Source organism: Heteronotia binoei, chromosome 2, assembly GCF_032191835.1.
Source record: "Heteronotia binoei isolate CCM8104 ecotype False Entrance Well chromosome 2, APGP_CSIRO_Hbin_v1, whole genome shotgun sequence".
In the NCBI taxonomy this organism is placed as follows: Eukaryota; Metazoa; Chordata; class Lepidosauria; order Squamata; family Gekkonidae; genus Heteronotia; species Heteronotia binoei.
In genome coordinates this window covers 62,419,052-62,433,966 of record NC_083224.1, presented here as the reverse complement: position 1 = coordinate 62,433,966, position 14,915 = coordinate 62,419,052, and the positions used below count along the sequence as shown (strand labels likewise).

The window sequence follows — 14,915 nt, the reverse complement described above, 5'->3', positions numbered from 1 at the left end:
ACTGGGACTCTCTCAATTTGTCATGACTCCCACGCATCAGGCCGGGCACACATTAGACCTGATCTTTGCAGCCGGGATTTTGGTGAACGATATCGCCGTAGAAGCGGTACCATGGTCGGATCACCTAGCCCTTAAGGCCCGTGTGGGGACGCCGCCCCAACCCTGTATGGGCAGAGAGCCTATTTTGGCTCGCCCTCGGGGCCTGATGGACCCGGAACGGTTCCAAACGGCCCTGAGGGATCCCTGGCCCACTGGCAATTCCCTCGATGACCTGGTGGAAATCTGGCAGGGCCAGTTGTCCAGGGCTATCGACGAAATTGCACCCCGGCGCCCTCATATGAAGCTGGCTCCATGGTATACCTTGGAGTTGCGCCAGCTGAAACAAGGGCTCAGACGACTAGAGAGGCAGTGGAGGCATACTGGGACGAAGCAACGAGAACATCCTATAGAACGTTTATGAAGTCTTATGAGGTGGCAGTCAAGGCTGCAAAGAAAGATTACTTTGCAACCAAGATTGCATCTTCAAATTCGCGCCCAGCACAATTATTTAGAATAATTGGGGATCTTACAACGTTGCCACAAGGCAAACCAAATGTTAGAGAATTAGAAATTGGCTGTGAGGCATTTGCGAAATATTTTGCAGATAAAATCTCGCTGCTCCGCCAAGACCTGCCTACCACATTGGATACAGTGAGTGAAATTGAGGCTCCATGCCTGTCTTCGGGTTTAGTGCTGGACCACTTCGACCCACTCAGCCTGGAGGAAGTCGACAGAATCCTCTCTGCTGCTCGCCCGACAACATGTGATCTGGACCCTTGCCCCTCTTGGCTGATTAAATCTTGCCAAGGGGAACTTAGATGTCCTTTACGGGACATCATAAATAGATCCGTTTTAGAGGGGCATTTTCCAACACCTCTGAAAGAGGCTTTGGTCCGCCCTCTCCTGAAAAAAGCTACAGCAGACCCGGCCGAATTGGCGAACTACCGGCCGGTGTCCAATTTACCGTTTTTAGGTAAAATTATTGAGAGGGCCGTGGCGTTGCAGCTACAGGGGTTTCTGGATGACGCTTCTGTCCTAGACACATGTCAGTCTGGCTTCCGGCCGGGCCATGGGACGGAGACGGTGCTGGTCGCCTTAGTGGATGACCTCCAACGGCAACTGGATCGGGGCGGCGTTGCGGTACTGATGCTGTTAGATCTGTCGGCTGCATTTGATACAGTCGACCATCGGCTACTGACGCGCCGCCTCACCGACATTGGGGTTGAGGGGTCGGCCTTGCAATGGCTTTCCTCCTTTCTCCTAGGTCGGGGACAGAGGGTGGCTATCGGGAGCGAGCGGTCCCGGAGGCGCACACTGGATTGTGGGGTGCCCCAGGGAGCAGTTCTCTCCCCGATGTTGTTTAACATCTATATGCGCCCCCTTGCCCAGATTGCCCGGCGGTTTGGGCTGGGTTGCCATCAATATGCAGATGACACCCAGCTCTATCTACTAATGGATGGCTGGCCCGACCCCGCTCCAGGGAACCTCGACCGGGCATTACAGGCTGTTGCGACATGGCTCAGGCTGAATGGGCTGAAGTTGAACCCAGCGAAGACAGAGGTCCTATGCGTGGGTCGCGGCGCTCTGGGAAGGGAAATAGCTCTCCCGGCCTTCGATGGTGCGCCATTGAAAGCAGCGCACCAGGTAAAGAGTCTGGGTGTTTTACTGGAGCCTTCACTATCGATGGAGGCCCAGATAGCAGCCACTGCCAAGTCAGCATTCTTCCATCTGAAGCGGGCAAGGCAGTTGGCCCCTTTCCTTGAACGCCGGGACCTCGCAACAGTGATCCACGCAACGGTCACCTCAAGACTAGACTACTGTAATGCCCTCTACTTGGGGCTACCTCTGTGCCAGACCCGGAGATTGCAGCTAGTGCAGAACTTGGCGGCCAGGCCATTGTTGGGACTCCCAAAATGGGAACATATACGGCCGGGGCTACGTGAACTGCACTGGCTGCCGATTATATACCGGGTCCAGTACAAAGTGTTGGTCGTTACCTTTAAAGCCTTATATGGCCGAGGACCTGTCTACCTGAGGGACCGTCTTTCCCCATATGAACCCCAGAGAGCACTGAGGTCAACGGGGAAAAACCTAATGACTATCCCTGGGCCGAAGGAAATTAAATATCAGAGTACCAGAGCACGGGCCTTTTCGATCGCGGCCCCTACCCTATGGAACCGACTCCCCGAGGAGGTGCGGGCCCTGCGGAACCTTGAACAGTTCCGCAGGGCCTGCAAGACCACTCTTTTTAAATTAGCATATTCGGACTGCTAAGAAAAACGGTAATCAAGGATCCGCCAATGCGGTCTAAAGTTCTATACCGCAGTATAACTGTATTTATTGGATTGGTTTTAATTTAATGTTTTAATGTCTTATTGTTCTATATTGTAAATCTAAGGTTTTATTTATTACTGTATGTTTTTGTGGAATGTTGTTAGCCGCCCTGAGCCTGCCAAGGTGGGGGAGGGCGGGATATAAATGAAATTAATAAATAAATAAAAATAATTTAACTCTTCCTCTCTCTCTTCATAGCATTACTTGCATTATTTGCAAATTCCACATTAGATTTGCTGTGCAGGTTAAATAAAAATCTTACCTAAAATTCTTATTTGTCTCGTATTGCCCAATGGAAGGGACAGTATAATTATTAATCTGATGAATTCATAACTTGATGTTTTTAGTTTGATTAATTTATGCATTTATCTCACTCTACCTGCATACCTCACTTACATAAATAAAACATACAATGTACTCTCACAAATTCCTAGACATAATCACCTGAAAAACAATCACAACTTTGAAACTGCCCTGTTTCCCTAATATTTCATTGGCAATGGCATCCATTTGCTGCTATTTTATGATACAATGAATCTGGCTAAATGGACACATTTCTAAGGAAAAATAAAAGCAATTTTCCACTCTACATCTCAGACCGCTAATGATCTTTCCATGTAACTCACAGCAGGAGTGGTGGTTGGCCAGATCATCTTGCTAGTACCCATGAACTGCACATACTTGTTAGAATAACAGAATATTCTGTGATACACCATGACTAACATGGACAAGCAAGTTAGAAATTGGGAGAATTCTCTAAAGGCAGTTTAAAAATCAATAGCTTTTGAAAAGCCAAAGCTAAAAGGCATTTTTGCCTAAGACAGTGAACTTCCGTTAAAAAAATCCAATGCTGCATTTAAAAGCTTTCCCCACTAAGCTCAAACTGATAGAGAAATTTTACATTCCTAAAATAGGAAAGAAAATTTTTTGGAGCTGTCTAGTTCAGTTCAAATATCTCCCCCACACATTTTTTGTTTTGTTCTGTTCTTTTAGAAGATCTAACCCCTTTAATCTGTTTCATAGTTTTTTCCTTAAGCTAAATTTTGTCCAGTAAAAAAGTGCATTTTTCAGAAAGTTATTTTTGCATCATTTGCACATAAAGAACATACAACAAAAAAGGGCATAGAAACAGCAACAAAAATTAGGCAAACTGAAACTGATAATGACAACATATGAAGTCCAAAGGAAACCAGCTTCATCAGAATCTCTGATAACAAGAATTTTTGAAGATACTTCTTCCTACTGTTTATTTTGACTTTTCCATACTAGTAATCATGCAAACAACCCTCCAAAACAGTCATCCATCTTTTGAGGAAGTAAGCTTACAAAAGAATACTCCATTTGAAAGATTCTTCCTTTTCTAATTTAATAGAAATAACCAAAACAAAGTGGTTTTCAAACAATGCTTCTTAAAACTGTTCTAGGTACAACTGCTACACCACATTCCAGAGCATTTAACAAGAAATATTTACAGGCTGCTAGATGTATTAAATAATCATGTAAAAGGGGAAAAATGCCTTTATTACACACCAGCCAAAAACACAGGAACTGAACAATTAGGAACGTTAACTTGTTAAAAAATTAAATATTTAGAGAATACAATACCACAAAAACAGCACTTTTTTTTTTTTGAAGAATCTGTAAAGTTAACTGTGTGCAAAAAGTACCAGTTTTAATTACCGGAAAGAAATTAAGAATGCTGGGAACTGAACCCTTTGATTTGTATGTTTACATATAAAATTAAAACAGGCTTTCAATTGCACAAATCTTTATAGACCTGTTATATACATGTTTAATGGCATTTTGAACCAAAGAAATGTCCATATCTGCAGGCCTTTAACAAACATGCATCATCTTCCATTTTGAAATTAATGTTCACACTAGGGGGAATGCTGAAACAAATGAAAAGACCTATAAAATTATTTCCATTTCTTTGTACATAGTCACAAATCATGGTAAACGAAAGCAGCAGCTCCTCAACTCAAAAAGCACTCCAATAGAAAATGGGCAAACTGCATTTTGTTATTGTAACTCAGCTACCAAATTAAGAATCAGATCAACTACAATTTTTGAAAACTATTTTGATTCAGACATATTGCTTAAAAAATAAGCGGGGGACAAGTAGGTGAACACAAACAGCTATGACAGATGGAGTTTCTGTGCATGCAACTGAGAAAAGGAAAACTTGGTGGCCATATCTGGCATCACAGGTCTTGCTCATCGATCTGAAATAGGTCTATGTAAATTGTGGCATATAAAGTTTTTAGAAAAGTACCTCCATTATTTACTCAAACCTACTTTTTAAAAAAATATGTTAACTTTCCCCAATTTTTAAAATAAAATGCCACACTATAACTGCACACTTTTGTTGGGTTTTTTTTAAAAGCTAGACTTGGGCAATACACATAAAACTTTCCTATAAAACCACTATCCAAAAGAAAGGATTCCTGCCATGCTAATAGGTAACAGACAAAGCAGTTTTATTGCTTTTTCCAAGGAAGAGAAGGAAAAAGGAAAAAAGCCTACATCCAGCAAATTACACAGTCAACTTCAACATACTGTTGCCATTACCTTAATGGGGCTAGCTAATAAAAACTAGGTTATACAACAGAATGGCAAATTGGGGGTGATTTGTTCAAAAAATATTGGCTGGTTGCAGTGGCTTGCAGAAATGTTTATAAAACATTCCACGTTATCTATCCAGTGCTGAATATACCATCAGTCAATACCACTCCAAACAGTATTAATGAGAATCTTTTCATATGAAAAAGGCTATCTACATTTAACAGCATTTCTACTTAAAAGCTGGGGGAACACACCCTTTTTTTGGATAGTAACTCAGCCTTAATAGTATATGATAGGACACTTAATTCCAGGGTACAGTTAATTAAGACCTGAACATACTTAGCTGGTTAAACTAACACTAATCACTAGTAATTACATGGCAGGGGACCTGCTGAGGTAATTGAGAAGTCCACAGTCAGCACGCTGTACAGTTGTCCTTCCTATTTCAAAGCAAACTGCCTTTTTCTTCTTTGGATTAACATAAATGTTAGGAACATACACAACTGAGAGATTGGATTTTTCTTTTTCACAACAACATTTAAAATCAGAGTTTAAGAGTCCAATTAAGCAACAGAATATCTTGGAACCACATTATACATCAGTTACATTGTAATTATGCAGCACAGGTAAACCCATATAACATGCCAGGGAAGCTCCACTATCTATTATAAAACTGTTCTCTAACATACGATGTGTTCTCAATCCCACTGGTGAATTATTGCACAAGCATCCTGCCAAATGGAAGCTGCTCCTGACAGCACAAATTGTAAACAAAAATTGTGCTGAGCTGCCATTGAGTGGGCGTATAGGATGGCAGAAGAGTTACTTTGGCTGACTGACTCATCAGCTCTGGGAAAATGTACGAAATCTAGATGGACATATTCATCTAGTTCAGACATCCTTCATAACAAACAGAGTATGATAACTGTACAGAATTTTCTGATCATCTACTGTCTTTCAAATACCAAATGGAAAAAGCAACAAAAAATTAACTTGTTTGAGAAGGCTATTTATTAATTGTCTTGTACAAAATAGAAGTATCCTTACAATTTGAGAACACTATCATTTTCTCTCAGTACTAAACTCTGCAAGGTTGCACAAATCAAAGCATGGCAAATGCCAAATGTTGCTTGCAGAAGGGGATACAACAGATATTAAACTTTAGTGAAGTCCCCAGAAGAGCAAGATCTTCTACTTTTATAAATAGCATGGAAACATGGAATTAGCCCAACAGTACTGAGAGGATAGTTTAAAAAAATTGACAACCAGATAGTTTTTGGGCAATATGGAAAACCAGTTTCTAAATTATTTAAATAACAGAGGACAGGATCTCCGGGTGCCAGAGAAACTAGAAAATTTAAGTGTAATGGCACAAGTTCAAATAGAAACTGAGCCATATCAGAAATTATGATGCACGATCATGTTACACTCTCTCTCCCAATGAAGTTATCAGTATTTTGTTCCAGTTTTCTCTATGGACACAGTGGTTTTCCAAAATTTCAATTTTAAGTGCACACACAAATCTTCCATAAGACCTGGCTGGAAAGCCAACACAGTAAGAGATGAAGTCTCAGGTCTACACTCACCCTGTCCTGAAATGCACATATAAGGAAACTCAGTATAAGCCAGCATTAACGTTTGTCTGCCTATGAGAATTCCCCAGTGTCATGAACCTATATGTAGACTGGGTGGCTGGGCTTTGATGTCAAGAGATCCCATAAATACAACATAATGCAGGCCATGGTGAATATTGTTTTCTGTGTCCTGAAAAGGGCAGGGTGAACATGAGCTGGAGATTCACGCCTATTATTATTGTGTTGAATTTCTATTAGGGAAAGTAATATTTGACCATGCTACTAAATAGGGCAACTATCCACTATGTTTTAATACAGACAATTTAAAAATTACTTCATTTGCTAGACAAATGCCTTTTGAGTATACTTTATAAAATTCTAGAATTATATTTCAATTTGATTCTGCTTTAAATGCTATTTTTAAAGATGGTTTAAGAAACTGAGTCAAAAGCCATGCACTTCCTTAACCATTTTTCACATCTTAGGCACATACTGTCTTGCACTGTTACTTTGTCTGGATATGGAAAATGAAGACAGACATTTACATTAAAATTCTGTAGAGCATAACTGAGTCGATACATTGTGCAATAATAGCTATTCATCTTTCCTGTATGGATGAATTACATTTACATGTCATGATGAATTATGTTTATTACACATGTTGAAAATTTAGCCATTTGCTACCCAAAAGAATCCTGGATTCACAGCAAACTTTACATTTTGGTCACCTCAATATGGTCTGCATTTATTCAAATTGGCATAACAAAAATATTCTGTACATGGACTTAAAACTGAATTCTTGGGTGCTGTCCAATCAAGACCAGGCCAAGAATATGAGGGATTTTTACCTGTTCAGAGCTAAATTACAATAATGCAGAGAGATTTCTGCCCTTGATGTTGCCTTCAAGGCAGAACTGAAGAGCCTGCTTACGTTCACTTTATCTCCCTCTGGAGTTAGCCCTCTGCTGACAAGTCACTTGTCTGATGCACTCACTGTCTGTGCAAATGTTCCATTCTAAAGATGGACAGGTGACTGTTTTCAGTGGGCTTATTTTCTTCTCCCTTAGACATTTCACTTAAGCTGCTTCTGAAGAAAACTCTGAGTAGCTCTAACAAAACAATATAGAACTTCAAACTATGAACACAGTTTTAGAAATAGACAACATATTACAAATCTGTTCTTGATTAGGAACATTAGTAAGAATACACATTAGCTTAAAAACAGCACAGCAAATGTTGCTGTCCTGAAAGGATTTACAGTACCACTATTTACAAATAAGACAGTGTGAATACAGGAAATTTTACACATTTGGTAATTGACAAAGTTATTGTTTGCTGATAGTGATCTATCAGTGATATCAGGGAAGACCGGATAGTCACCACCAGTTATTAATGTTATAGTATAATTCTTAAAATACTAAAAACTATGTAACCAATATTGCAGTCAACATCTTGCCTCTTAAGGGGAAAAAATTAGGATTAAATTCCAAGGGGAAACTTGTTTAAGTTTTGTGTGCATAGGACTTTCATTCAATATCTTCAATCCTACTGAAAAGCATTAATTTAAACCACACTTCATGTCACTTGTATGAAGAACTTGCACTCCTGCATTCTCCTATTCAAAACAGTTTAATGATCAAGTCAAAGTACTTCTACACAAGGCCAGTAAAGAAAAGCAGAACCTAGCTATTTGACCCAACATGAAATATGGTATTACAAATACCATTTAGATGAGACGATGATTAAACACAATCCAGTTCACAGTTAGGGGTTGCCTGAAGATGATCTTGAGGAAGGTTTACTGCAGCTTAAGACTGCAGACCTGCATGAACAGCGAAGCATGACTGCCTTGGTCCAGTCTTGTAGAAATTAGTAAGCAGTGAAAGATTTCACTGCCTGTACAAATATCATACAAAACCTGCATTGTCTTCATCCTGCACCTCTGCATCTGAGAAATGAGAGGGCATTCTCTGTGGGAAAGGAAACCCAAACACACACAAAAAAACAAAAGCTAAAAGCTTTCCCCCTTTTTGACAAGAATGTTTCTGCACAAATGCTTTTTTGTAATCTAATACTGTCTGAACACTATCAGCTTCATCAAGATGGCCACTGAAGGCATGATAATATCCCAGGAACACTTAAATATGTTTGTTTTTGCTTTTTACAATAGTTTAGGTCCGTTTGAATCAGGTTACTTTATATGCACCGGTCTCTCGTCTGATTTTAGACGTTTTCTGCGAGGCTGGATAAAATCTTCATCTGAGTCATCTGTAATTTCAGCATCATCCTCCTCTTGCTCAAATTCAGGTAATGGCTGGAAGGTCCTGTCTGGGTAGATCTCTGTAAGTTTATCTTCAAAGTACAATGCAACTGCCTTCCCTGCCTGTGCTACTTCTGAATCAGCCTGCAAAGCAAAAAAACAGTAATATTCACCTATTGGGTAATGCACATCCCTTCAGCAAGTGTGCATGGTCTGAAACGCTTACCTTCAAATTAATCTCTTGTGTTTCTGCATAAACTTGAACAACTTTCATCATCTAAAAAGGATACCAGAGTCAAAAAAAAGGAAATTATAATCCCTTCTAAAGTTATGAGACCACAAAGGATCGGATGACTAAAGTCAGCCATACCAATTTATTTTTAAAAATCAGTGACGTAGAGGTGATTCTCTCCATGAGGCTCTGTCACTGAATTTACAGTAAAGGAGATCCCCTGTGCAAGCAAGCACCAGTCATGTCTGACTCTGGGGTGATGTTGCTTTCACAACATTTTCATGGCAGACTTTTGCCACTGCCTTCCCCAGTCATTTTACACTTTACCCCCAGCAAGCTGGGTACTCATTTTACTGACCTCAGAAAGATGGAAAGCTGAGTCAACCATGAGCTGGCTACCTGAACCCAGCTTCCACCAGGATTGAACTCAGGTCGTGAGCAGAGCCTGGACCGCAGTACTGCAGCTTTACCACTCTGCACCACGGGGCTCTTGAGTTTTCAGTATGCAACCCTTAATGGAATCGGTGCAGATGTGGATCCACAATCATGGAAGCCCAATACTGTTAAATTTACAGCAAACCTATTCAGGAGACTGAGGTGAGAATTCTATCACTACTGCTCAGCGGCCATTTATTTCCTCAGGGCTTCCACTGAAATGTCTACTAAAGAAAAGGCTAACAATTGTGTACCTGTTGGGTCTTTTCCAACTTTAATAATGTTAATCCCAACATGTTGAAAAAATACAGAGAAAACTGATTTGACAAATGTCTACAGAGGTAACAAAAGAGCCCGATTTCCTGCATTGTTTTTTCCTACTAGAGTTGGCATTGCTGCCCTTAAGAGCAAGAGACGTCCTTTATGGTTCACAGTGAATACCATTTTCTTTCCTTAAATCAATGTCTGAGGAATGCAGGTTTTCCACATCAGTTAAGCTCAGTTAATCAGGTCAAGTTACAAGTTATAAATGGGTTAGAGTTAAAGCCTTCAGTTCTTTATCATCTCAAAACAGGAACAGAAATTATAACAACCAGAATACATCAAACTTTTGAAAACTTGAGAGAAAGTGAGTGCTATTCTCAAGAGAAATATATATATATATACAGAATTTGACCATGTTTCATCCTGTTCCTTTCATATTCACAATTAAAAATGAGCAGATAGAGGGAATGGATCCTATTTAGTTCAAGTGCTAGCAAAAACAAACTTTTCTGATATTGCCTCACCTGCTATGGCTCCTCCTCCCGAAATTGTGCCCTGGGGGGCGGGGAGGTTAGCAGATTCCAGAACAAAAAGGGAGCAAAATGGGGGTCTACAGTCAGAAGGTCCTAGAAGAAACACTTTCTCACTAACAGATCCAGGCCAACTTCTTAATTGTTAAAAAAGGACACTCTTTCTTATCTACAATGTCTGAATGAATGAAATCTTCTGTAGAATTCATACTAACTTCCTCTCTACTTTTCTTCCAGTATTTTTTACTACTTTAAGTCATTCATACTATTTGAGTTCACAAGATGTATTATTATTAAAGATTTCAAGGCAAGTCTGGTGGCGTTCATCTGAAAGCACACAGTGAAAGTGTACATTTGAAGCATTCAGACTACTTCACAGGGGCTGGCCACCCACATAGTGTAACCCTTTCCCAGAGATTACTTGCCTGACATAGCATAGATGCTGATTATTATGTCAAGGGCTATACATTACATGGAATAACAAGAAAGGGTTTTGAGCCTTGCAAATACCATGATATGGGCCTTGCTCACCAGGCTCACCATGACATGGGGAAAAGAAACAAAATCCAGTCAGACTTCCTTGTTTCATTATTTTCAAGCTATTTTATTTGGCACCTTGTTTTATATATCAGGGAAACATTAATGAGCTCTTCAGGATCAGACTGAAGATTAACATAAGATTCCTCTAGTTCAGCATCTTGTTTCCAACAGTAGTTGGCCAGGAAGCTAGGAGTAAGGATGTGAAGACAGAAACTCAATCCCCTGATATTCAGAAGGTCACTAACTTTGAATGTGAAACCCTGTTTAACCATTATGGTTGACAGTTATTAATAAAAGATAGATTCGGGTGGGTAGCTATGTTGGTCTGAAGTAGCAGAACAAAGTTTGAGTCCAATGGTACCTTTAAGACAAACAACGTTTTATTCAAAGCTCTAGTGTGAACACAAAACCTTACACCCAGAATTAAACTTTAATTTTAAACTTTTATGGTCATTGTCCTCCATAAGTTTTGCCCATTTTTAGAAGTTATATCCCAAACTATCATTTCTCAAGTTTACTGCTAACTCGGGTGTTTAAGCACAAACCCTGTATACGTGATAAATGTATAATATACTTTAACAAATAAGGTAACTTCTGACAGTTTTAATGACTTCACTCAGCTCCTCGCAACTTTTAAATGGTTACTGTCACACAACTTGAATCATTTCGACAAGGAACTTGCCTAGGCCAGTTTTATTCAGACAGCAACCTGTCAACTCACACCCACCAAGATTTATACCCAATCACTATTTGCTAGACAATTAGGCAACATAGATAGATTCTTCCCCAAGCAGCAACATTCACAGTCCATCGAATATCTTTAATCATAACATACAGCACATCTGAACTAAACAAACTATAATGATAGGTCGTGTCTGCTAATTGCCTTTGGACTGGCATGCAGATGATGAAGAGTTGGCTTTCATACCCCACTTTTCACCACCCAAAGGAGTCTCAGAGCAGCTTACAATCAGCTTTCCTTCCTCTCCCCACAATGGACACCCTGTGAGGTAGGTGGGGCTGAGAGCTCTGAGAGAACTGTGACTGACCCTGGGTCACCCAGCTGGATATGTAGACTGCATATCAGTGGACACGGGGGTAATTGTTACATGTACCCACCTTCATTGTGCCCAGCAAATTAAACAGGAAAATGAGCCTACACACAGGAAAGGGCTGGAGGAAGAAGAGATCATGGATGATCTAAATACTGGGGCTTCACATAACTTTTTAAAGTTTAGATCTGTATACCCACTATTCTCCCCAATGGGGAACCAAAGTGGCTGCCAACGTCATTCTCCTCTTCCACATTGTAAGGGAGGTTAGCCAAGGAAAGAGTAAATGGCTCAAAATCATCCAGTGAGCTTCCATACCAAAGTGGGGATTAGAACAGGTCTCCCAGATTGGAGTCCAATGCCCTAACCAATGCACCAATGTAGTTCACTGACAACCCAGCCAAAAGACTGCCTCTGTTCCACACAAACAGAAAACCTAGAAACAATCCCAAATGAGATCTGTGTGGGACAAGTGCAGAATGAAATTCCGGTATTAAACAAAATAATTCTGCTGGTTGGAAGTTAACATACTTCATTAAACCTTTCACAGTTCTTGAAGATCAGCCGCACATCTGCCACAAAGTCTTCAGGCGTCTGGTAGTGCTGGGAATGTTTCTTTTGCAATTTCTTTTTTACTGTAGATAAATCCATTGGTTTCTTTATTATTTTATAGTAGTTTGGTATCTGTCGAGAAAACATGCACTGGGGTCACAAGACAGCAAATTCATTAAGGGTGCATGTTTGTACTGTGAAATCTCATCTCTCTCATATAACGAAATATTCACTTTCAAGAAATAAGCTCATTCTGCTGAAGACAGAAAATGTCACTCTCTGTTTTATTTGTAGATACTGGATTCTGCAGAATCCTTTCATCTGGCACAAGAGACTCTTTTGTATTAGGAAAAGGCTCCTTGAAGCCAATGACCAGATCTGTGAGATCCAACCCATTATGAACTCCTTAGTTCAATCCGCTAACTTTATTCAAAGGATCCAGCAGATGAACCATTTGTAATGTATGGCCATGTTAGATGTAGCAAGTGCAGCAGATAAATGCCACTCATTCCAAATTCAGACCTATTGAAAGTACAATCGCCGTTTTATCATCTTTAAGGTAACACGCAATAACTGACTCACCGAGGCTGGTACTGGCTCTTGGAATTCAATGCTCAGCTCGTGACAATACAGGTAAAGGAGGAGGCGTTCACATTTCTTAGAGGGGGGAAAAAAAAACAATAGATTTCCTATGTTTTTGTTTAAAAGTTTCACACTCCTACTGCAATTTTCGTGGAAACAAGTTTCAATAAAGTCCTGAGTCTGAAGCAAATATGTTTCTTATTCCCCAGTAGTCCCTTGGGGTTACAAGATAATTTCCAAGTTTTGCTATTTGAAGTCTACAGCCAGGATTCAAAGAAGCATGCATTCAGGCCAACAGGGCTTTGGACTCACATATCTCAAAACAGAAGACCTACATGCCACAGGCCAAACAACTCTTAGAATCAAGAGGACTTTGAAAAGCAATCTGAAACACAGCATAAAGAATCTATTGTTTCAAGGTTTGTTTATTTTTTAAATCCTACTAGGCTACAATCCTTGAGCTCACCAAAATAGGTGTTTGCATTCCAGCTGATGACTTTTAAAAAGTCGCTTTCAGAAAGCGGGGCAGCAAAGACTATGAACCTGAGCCAAAATTTGTGTGCATGCACAAAGGGTTCCTTCTCTCATGATTTTTTTTTTTAAAAAAATCGTGTGTACACACACACACAAATGCTGTTTCCTTGCTGTACATGTTTGCCACCTTGGGAACCCAGAAGAAAGGCAGCAAATATGTGTTTTAAAATTATTTATTTATTTATTTTGATTTCTATCTCATCCTCTCATAAGGCTCAGGGCAGGTTACAATATGCTAAAAACAGTTAAAAGATTAAAAAGGCAACAAAACAGATTCCATACATGACAAACAGTATGATCCCAGTTCAAAATTCTGCCTCAACAGCCAATCCCCAAACGGGAAGTGGGGAGTGGGGGAGAGGCCAAATTAAGATAACCGTTGCCTCCTCAACTAAAGGCCCAATGGAAATAAACAGATCCCCTTTAGTGTATGCAGAACATTTCCTCACTCCTGAAGGATGGCGCTCCATCCAGGAACCACCCAAAATTAAGCATGTATGGATAGACCAAAGGACAATCTAGTTAGTCCAGAATACTTCCTCCAGCAATGTCCAGTTGGATGCCTCAGGGAAACAGACAAGCAAAGCATTATGAGAAGCAAGACTGTTCCCACAGCCAGGCAGTCAGAAATATGATACCTTTGAACATAAGGGTACCATTCATATCTAACATGAGAGACTTATTCTCTGTAATCTTTTAAAAAGACTATATATCAAGGGTGACCAAACCACAGCTTGAGAGCCATATGTGGCTCTTTCAAACATATTGTGCGGCTCTCAAAGCCCCCACCACCCAGTGAGCTGGCTCAGAGGAAGCATTTGTCTTTTTAAATCACTTCTCCAAGCCAGTCAGCAGTTTGGAGAATGCATTTAAAGTTGCTTTCTTTCCACATCCTCCCTCCCTCATCTATTTGCCTGCCTGCCTTCTGGCTCTCAAACATCTGATATGTGTCTTGAGGCTCTCACATTCTACATGGCTCTTACATTAAGCAAGTTTGGCCACCCCTACTATATATCCTAGTGGTCCTAACATCCTAAGACAACATATTCCAGAAGTTAGTACTGGTTGCTGTTCACACAACATACACAAAGCTGCCCTATAGTCAATCAGACCACTGGTCCATCAAAGACAGTACTGTCTACTCAAACTAGCAGCGTCTCTCCATAATCTCAGCTGGAGGTCTTTCACATCACCTACCACCTGATCCTCTTAGTTGAAGAAGCCAGGGATAGAACCTGGCATCTTCTGCCTGCCAAGCAGATGCTCCAACACAGAGCCACAGTCCTCTTCTTAACTACAACATTAAACTGTGAAAGTTCTAGATACCAAACTAAGATTATTCTCCTTCCATTTTCCTCCAAAAAAGCTGCTTGATAGTTCCTTCACAAATATGCCATGTTAACAAGCTAAAGTAGTTGTACA

The 14,915-nt window shown here is 40.3% G+C and overlaps 1 protein-coding gene across 5 annotated transcripts in view; it reads right to left on the bottom strand.

The window, feature by feature from the left end:
* Positions 1-3,873: 3,873 nt before the first annotated feature.
* The window catches only part of TRIM33 (tripartite motif containing 33), a 104,015-nt gene continuing 92,973 nt past the window's right edge, over positions 3,874-14,915 (bottom strand). For 3 of the 5 annotated variants that reach the window (XM_060231189.1, XM_060231188.1, XM_060231190.1), the window contains exons 17-20: positions 12,960-13,034; positions 12,357-12,509; positions 8,999-9,049; positions 3,874-8,916 (exon numbers count right to left, since the gene is read on the bottom strand). In XM_060231189.1, the coding sequence (XP_060087172.1) occupies positions 8,704-8,916; positions 8,999-9,049; positions 12,357-12,509; positions 12,960-13,034 (492 nt within the window). In that variant the 3' untranslated portion in view covers positions 3,874-8,703. The remainder of the gene's footprint in view (positions 8,917-8,998; positions 9,050-12,356; positions 12,510-12,959; positions 13,035-14,915) is intronic. The other 2 variants (XM_060231191.1, XM_060231192.1) reach the window with 1 other exon arrangement.